Source organism: Pithys albifrons, chromosome 19 (assembly GCF_047495875.1).
Source record: "Pithys albifrons albifrons isolate INPA30051 chromosome 19, PitAlb_v1, whole genome shotgun sequence".
NCBI classification, from domain to species: domain Eukaryota; kingdom Metazoa; phylum Chordata; class Aves; order Passeriformes; family Thamnophilidae; genus Pithys; species Pithys albifrons.
Genome location: NC_092476.1, coordinates 7,023,509 through 7,038,119, shown reverse-complemented (window position 1 = coordinate 7,038,119; position 14,611 = coordinate 7,023,509). Strand labels below are relative to the sequence as shown.

Genomic DNA, 14,611 nt, shown 5'->3' with positions numbered 1-14,611 from the left:
TACATGTTAAAGCTACAAAAGCAAAGTGTGGAACTATCTCCAGACCACAACTGCACACCAAGCCATGCTGTTAAGACTTATTCCTCTTGTACTGAACTTCCCTCCCACCACCATACCACACTTTCAAATACCTTTAGGTCACCAGCCTCAGGTTTTTCAGTCTCTGAATCGTCATCTTCCTACAAGACAAGAATTTACAGGATTAAGCTTCAAGAGCAGGCCTGGCAGGTAACAGCAAAGGGCTCGTGTTCAGCAGCCCAGCAGAAGTCCAAGACCCTTTCCATGGAGGGGAGTTTTGTCCCACCCACTCAGGACCAGAGAACAAGTCCTACAGTCAGGGGAAGAAGTGTTTGTTTGATTCTGGGGGAGTTCTGTAGGCAAAAGCATCACTCAGCAGCAGATGTCCCCTGCAAAACTCATGCAGCTGTGGAATGGTCAGAACTAGACAACAAAAAGTAGCAGAACTGGGGGGAAAAAAGCATTTGTCATTTGGTAACTCTGTCCTTTCCAGCTGGCAGATTGGCTCGTTGCAGTGCCCTTGCTCAGCAGCACCCACAGGAAAAAGCAGCATTTGCAAGACCTGTGATGCTCCCAAGCATCAGCAACACACACAGGACACACAGCTGGCCTGTCCCCACACCACACATGCAGCCTTGGACAGGGGCTGGCCTGGCACCAGCCCCCAGGGATCCAGAGATCCAGCAGACTCTGCATCTCTCCTGGCAGTGTGGAGCTCCTGCAGCCTCACCTGCAGTGACAGGAACCTCCACAGAAGGGAACCACTGACAAATTGGAGTGTTTTAGGGAACAGACTCTGGAGGGTTTTTTATTTCTAGCCAGAAATAAACCAAAGAAGTGGGTAAATTTCTGTCCTGTGAGAGCTTAGAACACTGAACAGCCTTGTGTGAAAATCCACACCACATGAGAAGCTCCAGGTTTGGTCTCCTGCTGTCCCCCTGCCCTGAGACCTCCCTCACTGGGGATCCTACAGGTCCCCATTCTTCTAGGCAGGAATACATACTCTGGGTTCAAAGCAAGGCTGAGGAGCAGAAATTGGTTTTCATGCTCAAATAACTCAGCAGAACTTTTTTCCTCTAAAGTTTGCCACAAATTTCAATGCAGACCCTAAAACAAGAACTTGGTGTTTCAGCTTCAAAAGGAAAACAAAAAAAACAAGTGATGTAAGTGCAACTGAAAGGAAGAGTTTACAAGGAACTGCCAACCTCAGAGTGTTAGTGCACAAGCAAGTTCTGGCAAGGGAAGCTACACAGTGACCAGAGAATAATGCCAATATGTTTTAATTGCCTGAATTAAGATCCCTCTCCCACAGAAGTGAGACACCAAACTCCTTCACCTCAGCTACTCTTCAGCTTCCCCTTTTGAAAGATGCACATGTGACAATAATTGAGTCTTAACTGTCAAAGTTTAACCACAGTGAGTTTGTAACCAGAAAGGAACTGTAGCACCAAGTAACTTTTTATCACAAAGGGGATTTCTCTGCCCTACACAGTCCCACCTATACTGTACAGATAAAAGTAACTTTCCTCAAAGCAATAATGGGTTGAATTATTCATGTTGTAGACAGGTAACTGAAAGAGCTCTCAAAAACTCCTACCCTAGCAGGGGATATCACTGAAACAGCACTAACAGACCAAGCAGCATCACTGAGAACTGCCTTTGGAAGAGACAGAAGCTTTTGAGTCATTGTTAAGGTTGATAAAATAAGCACTGAGTTGTTTGGATCAAAGCCCAACCCGAGTCCAACTTATCCTGCTTTTCAAAGACAACTCATAACCAATAGGAGCTGCTAGAACAGCACTGACAAGGGAGTTTTGAGTTCTGCTCAAGGAATTCTTAATGCAAAAAGCTGGAGAGAAATATCCTGTGTAACCCTCACTGTGACATGAAATCCACCCTGACACCAGTGACTGAGCAGTTGTACCCCCCAGAAGATGGAACAGCTGCAACCTGCACGAAAAACTGTGTGTGCAACAAAGCTCCTCCATTTACAGCTGATCACACCCTGTGAACTAAAGAGACCTCACTGAAAGGGGGTCCACAAGTGTTGGATGTAAAAAGAAGAATCACTAAAGCAGTGAAGAGGCTTCACTGCCTTGCTAAGCCAGAACAAGAGTAACAGAACAATATTGAGGGCAAGAACAAGAGACTGAGGAGTTGCACGTTGGGCAAAGAGGTGGCAGAAACAGTGAGTGCCTCCCCAGGGGCTGATCCAAGGGCAGAGTTCAGTGAGGAAAGGCTACAGGAGCAGCCCTGCTTTTCCTGCTAGGTGGTAGAGAAAAGAACTAGAACAGGGACAAGGTAACGTGTGGTGGTAAGAAAGAAAGCAGACAAGAACCTCAAACTTATTGCTTCTCTCTCCCAAACTTATTGCTTCTCTCCCAAAGAGGTCAGCACTGCACACACTTTGGTGTTCCAGCTGCACCTCCAGGCTCTGAGCCCATGCCCTGTCCCAGCACACACCAGTTATCCCAGTGCTCAGGTGATGCCACACACAGCCATGCACCTGAGACAGACAAAAGCCACTCACGTGGACACAGGACACTGTCACACCAAGGCAACCTGATGCAGTGAGTGGGGTGAGTTACACACAGAAGAATAATTTAGGACATCACAAAACTTCATTCTTTTTAACCCACCAGCTCACAGTGTGGTTCCCTTACAAGGTTCTCTTATATGTCAACTATGATTAAAGAATAATTTCTATTTGGTGTGGCTGTCACAGCCTTTTCCCCACAAAAGAGTCAAATGACACCAACAGAGTTAATAACAAACAACTCGAGCTGTGCCGAGCTGCTGATGGGCTCCAAGGTAAATGCTCTGTCATTGAAAACGACGTGAATAGGAGCATTTGGAAAGGGCTGAAAACCACACCAGGAGCCAGATATTCCGGGATCCACCACGGGTCGCTACTCGGAGGCTTTTTTGGAAAGAAAAGCCTGTGCAGGTGTGCGAGGGGTCACGGGGAGCTCCGGGCGGTACTTACTGACTGCCTGCTGTTCTCGTCGTCCTCCTCTTCGTAGCCTTCCTCGTCTCCATCCAGGCGGGTAAAGTCGTCTTCTCCGTACCCAACCGAGACTAGCCCTCCTTTTTCTCCTGATGAGGAAAAGCAAAACCATGAGAAAAGAAAAATCACGTGGAAAGGGGAGCTGGCGTTGAGCGGGGCCTTCCTTCACAATGGGGAAGGCGGGGGGCCTCGCGGGGGAACCCCGGCTTCCCGCCTGTCCCGGCCCCCAGCCCGCCCTCACCCGCGGGCGCTCCCCCGTCGCTGCCCGCCGTGCCGGCCTCGGTGTCCGACTCCGGGTCCGAGTCCTCGGCGTACACGGCGAGAGAGGACAGGACGCTGCGCTTCGCCGCCGCCATCTTCCCTTCCGGTCGCGGGGAACTTCCGGCGCAACGCGATGACGTACGGGGACCGGTCGCCTTGGCAACACCGCCCTTCTTCCGCCCTCACCGGGCGGCCTCGGCAGGCCCCGCGCCCACGGCCCGACACGAACCACGCGGCCGGTCAGGGGGCAGCGCGGCCGGAACACCGAACGGGGCACCGAACAGCCCAGCGAGGCGGAGCGGGGGCTCTGGGGAAGGGACAGGGGGAATTAAAGGCCCGCGGGCTGGTTGTTGGTGCTGTCCTTTTAAGAGGAGCTTGACGTCATCTCGCGGCGCCGCGGCAGCACCTGCCGGGCCCTGAGCGGGTGGGAGCGGGACTGGGAGCGGGACCGGGAGGGCGGGGGTGGAACTCAGCGGGCAGGACACAGCCCCTGGGCAGGGAGGGGGTGGGAAGGAGCTGCCTCTCCCCCCATGTCGGGTCGGGCGGGTTTGGGGGCAGCGATTCCCCTCCCGGCCCCGCTGTGGCCCCTTCGCCGTGCCTCGTGGGTGCCCCAGAGCACGCGGTACCGGGTGCCCTCCAGGGAGGAAAACACCCCTGGGATTGGGAGGGCAGCCGTGGGGAGGCGGTGGCGGGGCGGTGGGATGGGATAGAGCAGGGTGGTCGAGCTCTGGTTCCTCTCGCAGCGTCCCCAGGATGAGCAGGGAGGCTCCCCCGGGGCTGGAGGGCAGGGTGAGGAAAACACTGCGGAAGGTCTTCGGGTTCGAGTCCTTCAAGACTCCCCTGCAGGAAAGCGCGACCATGACTGTGGCAAGAGGTGAGGCTCGGCATGTGGGACAGGGCTGCGGGGATGGCCCTGCAGGAGCTGGAGTTGTGCCTGCAGGGAGGAGACACATCACCTGGACTAGGCAGGATCACCTGGCTCTCCAAGCCCTGCTCTGCTTTGAGATGGTTTCAGTGGCACAGGAGCATGTGCTACGCACAAGCTCTGCACCTTCTCCTTTCATTTGTTTCTTAGCATCACTATTGTATCAGCCAGGACACAGACAAAGTTAAGGTGCACCTGCCAGGATGTTCAGGGTCAGATGAGCTCAAAACTGCTGACATTTCTGCCTTTTCAGTGTAAAACTGTCTTTGTGTTAGAGACAGTGCCTGTAGAAGACTTGATTTTGTGGCATAGTTGATCTCTCTTCTCTTAGTCATGGGGGCCATTACCCCAAATGTGGTTGTGCTGGTGTCAGTGGGTCCCCCAACACCCCAGTGGGGTGGGCCAGGCAGCTCTCACATAGCCCCCCAGCCCCCCAGGCAGCTCTCACACAGCCCCCCAGCCCCCCAGGCAGCTCTCACACAGCCCCCCAGGCAGCTCTCACAGTGTGGGGCAGAACAATGCTCAGCTCGGGATATAATCACAGTTCTCACCAGTCACTGTTGGCGACAGAGCAGCCAACAGCAGAGTTCTGTGTGCAGGGTGTCCTGTGGGTGTGGGGTCCCTGGCACCTCCCTGCTGTCAGGTGGTTGCTGGTCAGTGCAGTGACAGTCACTGTGTGAAATCATCTCTGTGGTTGATTTCCAACCCCTGTTCTGTATGAGGGACCTTTCTGGGATAAGCTACAAGAGGATGTGTAAAGATCTGTCATGGGACTGGTAATGTGGTAACTGGAGGTCTGTGAAATGAGTGAAAGCAGCTCCTCTGGGAGAGATTTAGCAGGAATAACTTGTTTAACTTCTCTTTATCTTGGTTTCTGGGTATCTTCTGCTGCTCCTAAATGTTTGCAAAGCTATCAGAGATTCTTTGAAGGGGACCATGGCAGGCATTGCTGTGCTTTTAGAACCTAAACTGAAGTGCCTTTTGTTGATACCCCCACAGTACACACACACACGTGCTGTTCTCACCCATTACCAGCCTCTGCCCACCCCTCCAGCCTGAGCCCCCCACTCAGTGGCCTTGAGCTTTCTTCTGTTGTTTTTGCAGGAGAGAAGGATGTCTTTGTGTGCATGCCCACAGGGGCAGGGAAATCCCTGTGCTACCAGCTTCCTGCAGTTCTGGCAGTGGGCATCACCATTGTCATTTCACCTCTGATTGCACTCATCCAGGTAACTGTCTCCTGTCAGCTGTGGGAAGGGGGTCAGAGACTCTGGAGGCACGACTGTCTCTTGTCTCTCTGCCCATGAACCTGCTGCTGACCTGCCTTTGGATGTTCTTGATGTCTCAGTTTTCCTTGCCTCGATGATAGGTGAGGAGAGCAGAGTATTGAGAGGATAAAGAAGGATTTTTGAGTTGAGAAAAAAGGTTTTGGAGCTGCAAACTGATTCTGAGGCTTCCTGGCAGGTACTAAGTTAGTTCTGTGAGAAAAACCAGCAAGCTAGAAAAACCAGATACTGAGTGAAATAATGAGATACCTGTTTTTCAGGACTATTTATATCCTGAAATGTTAAGTGCTACTCAAGTGCGAGTGAACAGCTCAGTGTGGGGATAGGGAGGTGAATTTGTATGCCCAGCATTCATCTGGATGTGGTGCCATGTTTTCTTCTTGGTTTTCTTGGCATGATTCTCACCCAGACTTAGTTCTGATTCTGTGTGTGTAACATCTTTCAGTTATTTTGGAATGAGATGCACCCTGTTATTGCAGGGTAGTTGTGCTCATTTTCCATCTGTGACAACTGATGATGTAAATACTGAGATGTGTTGTTGGTGGCTTTGTGCAGCTGTGATGAGTTAGTTTGCACAGGTCCCTGCTGGTGTTCCTGAGCAGCAAAAACACTGTCTTAAAGTGAAAATATGCAGGTGGATGTAAGAGCTGGGCAGATAATGCTCACAGGTGAAAATGAAGGCATCTGGAGTTAAAGTTATAAATACAAGGACAGGTGTATGTTGTTCTAAGACTCAGTCCTGGAGGTGGAAGTTGGAACCTTCCCTGGATCTCCCTAGTAATCTTGGTGCTGGTGACTTCGTTTTCCTTTAATTTTAGTGTTGTTTCTACTCCAGGATCAGGTGGATCACTTGCTGGCTCTGAAGATCAAAGCCTGCTCTCTGAACTCCAAGCTGTCTGCCCAGGAGAAGAAGACCATCCTGGCTGACTTAGCCAGCGAGAAGCCCCAAGTGAAGCTCCTGTACATCACCCCAGAGATGGCAGCTGCCTCTTCCTTCCAGCCAACACTGAACTCTCTGGTGTCCAGAAACTTGCTGTCCTACCTGATCATAGACGAGGCTCACTGTGTGTCCCAGTGGGGACACGATTTCCGCCCCGACTACCTGCGCCTGGGCACTCTGCGCTCCCGCATCCCACACACGCCCTGCGTTGCCCTGACTGCCACTGCCACCAAGCAGGTCCAGGAGGACATTGTGGCAGCTCTCAAGCTAAAGCAGCCACTTTCCACATTTAAGACTCCTTGTTTCAGATCCAACTTGTTCTACGATGTGCAGTTCAAAGAGCTCCTGGCTGATCCGTACGCCAACTTGAAGGATTTCTGTCTGAAGGCGCTTGAAGTGAAGGACTCCACTGGGGTAGGTTTTACCTTTAGGGAAGGACGATAAACTGGGCAAAATCTACCTTAATGAACACTGACCTTCCAGGGGTTGGTACGGCCCTGCCAGGTCTGTGGCAGGGAAGCAGGAGATTCCAGGAAGGAAAGTGCTAATGTATATTTTTTAAGTCCTCTAAAAGTGCTCATGTATGTTTTTTAGTTCCTCTAAAACAGGTAGAATGTGAAGGCTGTGCTCCTTTCTGAGGTGAGAGACCATGTTCTACAAAGTAATGTCCACAGAAAATGCCACTGAGCACCTTCCAGGTATCCTGGAGAGTACAGCAAACACTGGGCAGCCAAAGAAAAGATCAGCACTAGCAAGAACGTGGTGTCACATTTGCAGACACCATTAATGTGATAAAATTAAATTTAATTGATTACATTTAATTAATTAATTAAAAAATTAACCAGGAAGAATTTCTTCATGAAAAAGGACTGTCCAGGAAGGTGGTGGAGTCACCATCCCTGGAGGCACTCAAGAAATGACTGGTTGTGGCACTCAGTGCTCTGGTCTGGTTGACAAGGTGGTGATTGGTCAAAGGTTGTACTTGGTGATCTTGGAGTTCTTCTCCAACCTAAATGATTTTGTGTCCTCAGAAAGGGGTTGCTGTAAAAGAAAATTGATGGGGAATATTGGACAGGCATTGCCACCATGGTTTGTCATACCCTGGGTGATCATTGTCTATTGGATCGTGTTCTGCTCCTCTGGTGTGGTGAGGGTGAACAGTAGCCTTTGAAATGTGTTGAATTTCCTACTCCAACACTAATTCCCAAAACAACTCAACAGCTCAGCTGTAACCTCTGCACCTGAGTGTGTTTGTACAGCAGAGATGCTTCCTGTCTGTGGCTGCTGGGAGAGGATGAGGGGGCTGTATCTGCAGCTTTGTTGATTGGCTTCAGCAGTGCCCTGACCTTTGTGTCCTGTTGCCCAGGTGTACTCGGGCTGTGGGATCGTGTACTGCAGGATGCGCGATGTGTGTGACCAGCTGGCGATCGAACTCAGCTACCGAGGGGTGAAAGCCAAGGCCTATCACGCAGGTACTGGCAGCTGCATCTCTCAGGAGCTGGTAGAACTGAGCTGTGCCACCTCTAAGGCCTGGGGTGGGGCTGCCTAGGAAAGAGCTTTCCAGGCATGCTTTGCACTGTGTCTGATGCTCACGTGTCAGGTCTGTGAGGTAAGTGCAGAGCCTTCACCAGAATGGCATTCCCTTCACTCCAGAACTGGTGGTTTTGTTGCATATTGCATGGCCTAAATAGAACAACTGCTTTTATCCCAGGGGAGAGCTAAGTTTTTCTCTTTGGGGTAGAAACAGCTGCTGCTTTCTATTTGGTCACAGGCCAAGCCAGTTTAAATAGAGAGGACCATGTACATCAGTCTGTTTTCGTGAGAGAGTCAGCTTGCAATGGAGGAATGGAGGAGGATAAAATCATCCTGTTTCTTTTCTTCTTTTTTTCCTTTACTTTTTCTGGTTTGTTGATTCCTTCCCTCTCTTTCCCTTCCCAGGACTGAAGGCAGCTGACAGGACTTCAATCCAGAATGAATGGATGGAGGAGAAGATCCCTGTTATTGTTGCAACCATCAGTTTTGGAATGGGAGTAGACAAAGCAAATGTCAGGTGTGTGAGGCTGTGTTGTGCACCACCAGAGACTGAAACCTGAGCAGTGGGAAGGAAAAATCTCAGTCTCTGTTACCTGATACACCTGAGTCAAATGCCTGATGAACACTTGCTAAAACCCACAAAACCAGACCTACCTGAAGGGTTTTTTACCTTAGAAGCAGCAAAAGCAAACCTAAAAGGGCTTCGCAGAGAAATCAAACCCAAGGCAGCAGAGCTTCCCTTTGCCAGTGATCCCAAAATTAAGAAAACTGGAGGAATGCTTGTTTTGTGCCACACCCCCCAGAGTTTCAAAAAGAGCCATCTCAGTGCATTCACAGCTGTCTCTTTCACTTCCCTCCATGAAATAGTTGCCGTTAAAAAGCAGTGGGAAGAAAATCTGCACCTAAAATAATTCATGCACCCTCTACCAAAATAGTCAGAGCCAGCTGTTTTTGGAGATCTCCTCTTGCAGTGCAAGGGGAAAAAATAGCAGTTCACAAATGGCAATAACCATATAAAAATACAGCTCCAGTCCAAGGACAGGAACTCTGCATATGGTTTCAGTTGCTGCTCCTGTGGGATTTCTGTCACTGTAAGGGCTCTGTGTCACAATTCCTGCCCTGCAATACAGGTGTGCTGAGTTAGTGTTGTGATCACTTTGTAGAGGGGTAATTCAGGTGCAGCTCAGATAACACCCACAACAGACCTGCTCCTTACTCTAAAATCTACGTAAAGTAGTTTCTCTGACTGCTGTTGGAGAGGGGCAGGACATTATGGGGACAATCCCATCAGTTCACAACTGCCGTCCCTCTCTCTCTGTCACTGCTACCAGGAAACAGGATCCCATAGCACTTTATTCCTTGATGCATCTTACCCAGCTGAGGAATGAGAAGTCTCCTAGGACAGCAGGGTGAGATGATGACCTGGTGAAGCCACTCTGCCCTGTTCAATGGCCATTAAAAAAGGCAAAGAGTAACGGAATGTGTAGGGCTGTTTGGGAGTGAAATGTAGCTGAAACACACTTTTAATCTGGTTAATTTCCAAGGAATGGGGTTAAAATGACCCGTTACAGGAGTTTTTAAAATAGTTTAAAAGGCATTCTACCAAAGCCTAGTTAACAAAGCACTGCTGCCTAGCCTTTGTTCTATGCTGGCAAATCTGTGAGTATTCATGCATATGTTATCAAGTAAGACCAGCTCTGACAACTTCTGGAGTTGACTCTTCTGGGCAAAAGGGAAAACAGAGGTGGTGTCTCTTTTTTGGAAGGAATCTGCTTCTCTCTCTTCACTGTTAAGTGAATTTTACAGTCAGTTTTACCTAAGATTACTTATCAATTTCTTCAGTAAATTTCCTGATGGGGATTAAATATGTGGGGCTCTGATGCTTCCTGCTTGGCCTGTTCCTGGGGTATTTGTGTTTGAAGAAACACGTTTGCTTGCTTTTGTCATGTAATCTTTAGCTGCACCCAAATGCATCATACCTGCCCTTGGGACACACTGACTTTGATGCAGACTGGTATTTAAAAAACTGGCAGTATTTCTGTTCAGTAAAATCCTCTCAGAACAGGTATAAGCTGAATTGCTGAAGAGTCAGGTACAAGCAGGTTTAAAGCAGTCTTGCAGTGGTGTGTTGAAAACCTTCCTTCAGAGATTACATAAAATTTAGTAATGCTTCTGTCGTCCTATTTGCTGGCTAGGAAGGGTGCCTTCATCTGCAAGGGAGCACAGTGAGGCAAACTTTCCCATGCAGACTTTGGCAAAGAAATGTCTTTTTAAAATTGAGTAATTAAAAATGTGTTTTGTAATGGGGAAATTGTATTTCACAAAATACAACTTTTTAATCAGTGCTGTATTTTATGGTAAAATGTTGCAAACTCCTTAATTCAGTGTGTTTGTTCTCAGTCTTCATAGCTGTACAGTTGTTTGCCTATTTAGGACATTCATGTGCTCATTCTTTTTATCCATCCCTTTGGAATGGCATCCTGCTCACTTGTTGTCCAGGTGCATTTGTTTTCCCTGTGTGTTAAGAGGACTTAAACTTCTGTGTGCAAAATCCCTTGCTGTGCTCAATCTTCTGTCTTTTATGCTTTTGCTGCCCTATTTTTTACTGCTTTTGGTGTCCACAAACACCACAAACATGTGAAGTGCTCCTGAGAGACCTGCAGCCCTATGTTTGCTGTTTTATCCCATGCAGATTTGTTGCCCACTGGAATATTGCCAAGTCCATGGCTGGGTATTACCAGGAGTCTGGCAGAGCTGGGAGGGATGGGAAGCCATCCTGCTGCCGCCTCTATTACTCAAGGAATGACCGGGATCAAGTCAGCTTCTTGATTAAGAAGGAGCTCTCCAACATCCAGGTAAGAGCTGCAGGACAGTATCCACCTGCCCAGATAGGCTGGCTTTGCTCTGCTCTGGTTTGCCTGCAGTAACCTCAATATGCAAAGATGAAGTGAGGTTTTCTGGGCTTGGAGTTCTCTGCAACCCTGTTTCAAGGGATATCAGAAGGGAGGGAAGCAGGAAGGGAAAGGACTGCCAGACCCAGTTCTGTATGAGCAGAGACAGGGAGGGGTCTGTACCTCTTTGCCATGTTGATCAGAAGGGCTGGATTTGGTCATTGCTAGAGTTGTTTTATCTGTTTATATTGAAGACTATAATTCTCATCCCCATCTACTTTCAGGAGAAAAAAGGCACCTTAAAAGAATCTGACAAAGCTGTGATGGCAGCTTTTGATGCCATTGTGAACTTCTGCGAGGAGCTGGGGTGAGTGCACTTCCTTCAAACACTCATGTTAATGTTGGGGAAACCATGCCCTGTCCCTTCCAGGGAACTGTTATGGCTGAGACTGATCCTGCATGCCCAGGAAAAAGAAAATACTGGATGAATTACTTGGTATTTTGCTCTCGGGACCGAGGAAGGTGTCCCTGGTTGTTCTTTCATCACTCCCACTTCTGAGTTAATTGAGATAGTGGTCTTGAAGCCTGACCAAGTGACATGGGGATCCTAAACCATAATTCCTCAGGCCATGAATTTTACTGTGTTCTATCTTTGATGATGGGTTGACTTAGTTGCATTTGCTTTTGTTTTGGCTGTCCCCTCCTTCACTACATCACCTCCTCAGAGGACAAACAGGCAGCCTAATCAGCATGGGATGGAAGCATTTAGATCTAATATTTCTGTAAGCCTCATTGTCTCCACTGTACAAAGTACTGGGAATCTGTGATTCCCACTGACCTTAGAAGGTGCTTAGAATGTTTCAGGAACAGGCTCAAATTATGGATGTGCCCAATCTAAATGCAGATGAGCAACCATAACTTACATTGTTTGGGTCTAGTTCATGCCTGGTAAGCTGTAATTGTACTAATTGCTGTTCTGTGCTGCATAAGACATCAAAGCTGTAATTTTGCCAGGAAGAGAATGGTGTGTGTTTATTAACTGAAAATGGTCTTCATGTGTCTTGCTTAGAAGTTCTGCATTTCACTTTTCACACCTGAGTCTAGGACAACTTTTTCAGCATGAATGTAACGTGCTTTTTTTCATGCCTTAGTGAGCATGTTCTCTCCTTTTTGTCATGTTTGGTAAACAAATCTTGTCTTTTATGGGAGTCTTATTTGTACTGAAATAGGACATAACACTGAGTGCTGGGGCAATGGAAGGGGCATTTGTTGCCTAAGGTTGAGGTGATGCTGTGAATCAGCTTCTGTGAAGCTTCTTGCTCTAAGACTGTGATGCACTTGGCTAAGCAGCTCTGCTCCTTCTGGTGTGTGTTACCTCTCACAACAAATGGTCAGATGGCTGTTTGTATCTGGATTTTATATAATCATATAATGAGTGTGAAAGGACCTCAAAGACCATCTAGTTCAACCCCCCTGCCATGGGCAGGGACACTTCCACTATCCCAGGTTGCTCCAAGCCTCATCCTACTTGACCCTGAACTCTTCCAGGGTGGGACATCCACAGCTTCTCTGGGCAACCTGTGCCACGGCCTCAGAATAATAAACTGAGTATCACTGACCCAAGTAGAAATCACATCTCCCACACTTTTCCTTCCCACCCCCAACCGGGGCCACTCTTCCTGCTGTAAACATTCCATGTGCATCCCAGAGTCCCATATTGCAGCACCACTGACTGGCCTCCCTGCTCATAAGTGTACAGGATATACTGAGGTGTTATGGAAAGAAATGCCACGTTGCATTTCCTTTGTACACATTGAATTAATGCAGTTCTCTTTACTATCCAAACAGTGAAAACAAACCTGAAACTCTGACCTTGCAAGGTTATAAATAAGAACAAATAAAGACAGATTGTGTACTGGCAAGCAAGTTTTTGCATGGTATATTTAGGCCATTGTCTGAGTATGACAGGAGAACAATGGTATAAGCTGCTTTTAGAGATTGGGTTTAGACAAAGCTTTCAGTGCTCAGAGTTTCTTATTGCTCTTTTGCAAGGTGAAAAAAAATGAAATCAAACCCAAACCACGGAGCTGCAGCAGCAGAAGACACCCTTATCAGTAGTTTAGGAGGTGGCTGACCATTTGCCACCTCTGACTGGTGGTTTCCCTTGAAAGATGAAAATCAGAGAGAGATGAGTTGACTTTGGTATTTGACGAATCACACAGTTCCTGAACACAGCCTGGGGTACTGAGTTTGCTGTGGACCTGCAGAACAACCTGCTGGTATTGGGGCATTGTTCTTGGTGCAGGAAAGTTGCGTGGGGAGAAATAATCACCCAGGGAGAGAAGGTGAGGAAGCTTTATGTGAACAACACAGGTCGTAGCTGGGCTGGTTCTTGCTCCCAAGCACGACGTCTCCACTTCACGATGTGCCACTCTGTCTGTGCCTTGGAGATGTGCAGCACCCAAAGATAGCAGCAAATAAAAGGAGAGCAATAAAAACAAGACAGAAGATGCCAATCACCACGAGCCCCCCAAGAACCCAGCCACTTGTTGCAATCCGTGTCTTTAGGTCTTCCAGAGCTGAGGATGCCTCTTGTCCTGCTGACATGGTGGTTTCCACCCTGCTGGGGGTAGACAAGAACAGGGTTAGGTGTTAGTATGTCCTCTCTATGCTCTGAGCCACAGTCCCCAAACCAGTACAGGTAGGAATGCTGTCTGTGCCTACAGGCATCTGCCTTCCAGAAGGTGAAACAGAAATGGGAGCATAAACCAGAAGAAATAGAGCTGAGGCCAGTTTCAGTCAGATCCACAGAGATGTAAAGAGGAAAAGCTTCGGGCTCTACAAGATTGTGACAGCTGAGATTTATTTTAACGATAGTTAATCAATATTTTTAATAATATAATGTCTCTCCAACTTGTTCAGTATGAACCCTTCATCTCTCTAAGCTGTACAAGCCTGTACATGAAAGACAAGTATTCAGTGGGAGAACTTCTGGATAGCACTGAAAATATCTCTAAAAAGGAGTTGGGAACTTAAAATCTGAGAACACACTGGAGATGAAATGAATACTTAGTGAAACACAAAAAAGAAAAAAAAAACCCCACCAACAATAAGCAAAGATCATGTACAACTTGTTGCTTTCATAAGGCTTAGAGTACTCTAATTATGTTAAAAAGGGTGTCCTGCTAATGGAGTTTGCTTTAGTAATGCTTTCTGTTACTCTGGAATAGAAGCACAAGTTTTCCTTCTATAACTGCTTAGGTGCAGTAATAATTTAAACTGGGATCTCAGTGGATTCTAAACACTTGCTCTTTCACTGAAACTTTGCATAATGACTTGGCTGCCAGCTCTAAACAACATCCAGCATCTCTTTGTGAGCATCTTGTGGTTTTACTAAAGGTTCCTGGTTTCTCAAGGGAAAGGGTGGAATATTTCTCACACTTTATTGCAAATATGACTATGCAGATGTAATACAGGAAGAGACCTTTGTTATTTTTGAAAATTTGCTTGACTTGCTGGCCCTTATGTATCCTGAATACTGTAAGGGAAAGGACTAGTCCTGTAAAGCGTGTTTCATCCTCAGCAGGTCAGATTTGACTACAGGCACAAGCTTGCACTTGCTGAAGTTTTTGTTACTTTCTCAGCAGCCAAATATAGTCAGTTCATGGTTGATTTTCTGGAATGATGGCAGAGCCCCATGCTCAGTCTCAAACCAACAGGCACATGGGGATGTGAAAGCTGTTCTGGAAACCT

At 47.7% G+C, this 14,611-nt stretch overlaps 2 protein-coding genes across 6 annotated transcripts in view; one reads left to right on the top strand and one right to left on the bottom strand.

Annotated features, from left to right (window-relative positions):
• SAP30BP (SAP30 binding protein) overlaps positions 1 to 3,419 on the bottom strand; it is a 31,292-nt gene extending 27,873 nt beyond the window's left edge. The window contains exons 1-3 of one of the 3 annotated variants that reach the window (XR_011699426.1): positions 3,267 to 3,398; positions 3,005 to 3,114; positions 132 to 179 (exon numbers count right to left, since the gene is read on the bottom strand). Coding sequence is in view for 2 of the 3 variants with exons in the window: in XM_071573863.1 (XP_071429964.1) it covers positions 132 to 179; positions 3,005 to 3,114; positions 3,267 to 3,381 (273 nt within the window). In the remaining variant the exon portion in view is untranslated. Of the gene's footprint in view, positions 1 to 131; positions 180 to 3,004; positions 3,115 to 3,266 lie in introns of all 3 variants that reach the window. The other 2 variants (XM_071573863.1, XM_071573861.1) reach the window with 2 other exon arrangements.
• A 63-nt stretch (positions 3,420 to 3,482) lies between these two features.
• RECQL5 (RecQ like helicase 5) overlaps positions 3,483 to 14,611 on the top strand; it is a 37,350-nt gene continuing 26,221 nt past the window's right edge. The window contains exons 1-8 of one of the 3 annotated variants that reach the window (XM_071573859.1): positions 3,483 to 3,525; positions 4,030 to 4,160; positions 5,316 to 5,437; positions 6,330 to 6,848; positions 7,801 to 7,906; positions 8,373 to 8,484; positions 10,660 to 10,822; positions 11,143 to 11,225. In XM_071573859.1, coding sequence (XP_071429960.1) covers positions 4,040 to 4,160; positions 5,316 to 5,437; positions 6,330 to 6,848; positions 7,801 to 7,906; positions 8,373 to 8,484; positions 10,660 to 10,822; positions 11,143 to 11,225 — 1,226 coding nt within the window. In that variant the 5' untranslated portion in view covers positions 3,483 to 3,525; positions 4,030 to 4,039. Of the gene's footprint in view, positions 3,526 to 3,562; positions 3,711 to 4,029; positions 4,161 to 5,315; positions 5,438 to 6,329; positions 6,849 to 7,800; positions 7,907 to 8,372; positions 8,485 to 10,659; positions 10,823 to 11,142; positions 11,230 to 14,611 lie in introns of those variants that run through there. The other 2 variants (XM_071573860.1, XM_071573858.1) reach the window with 2 other exon arrangements.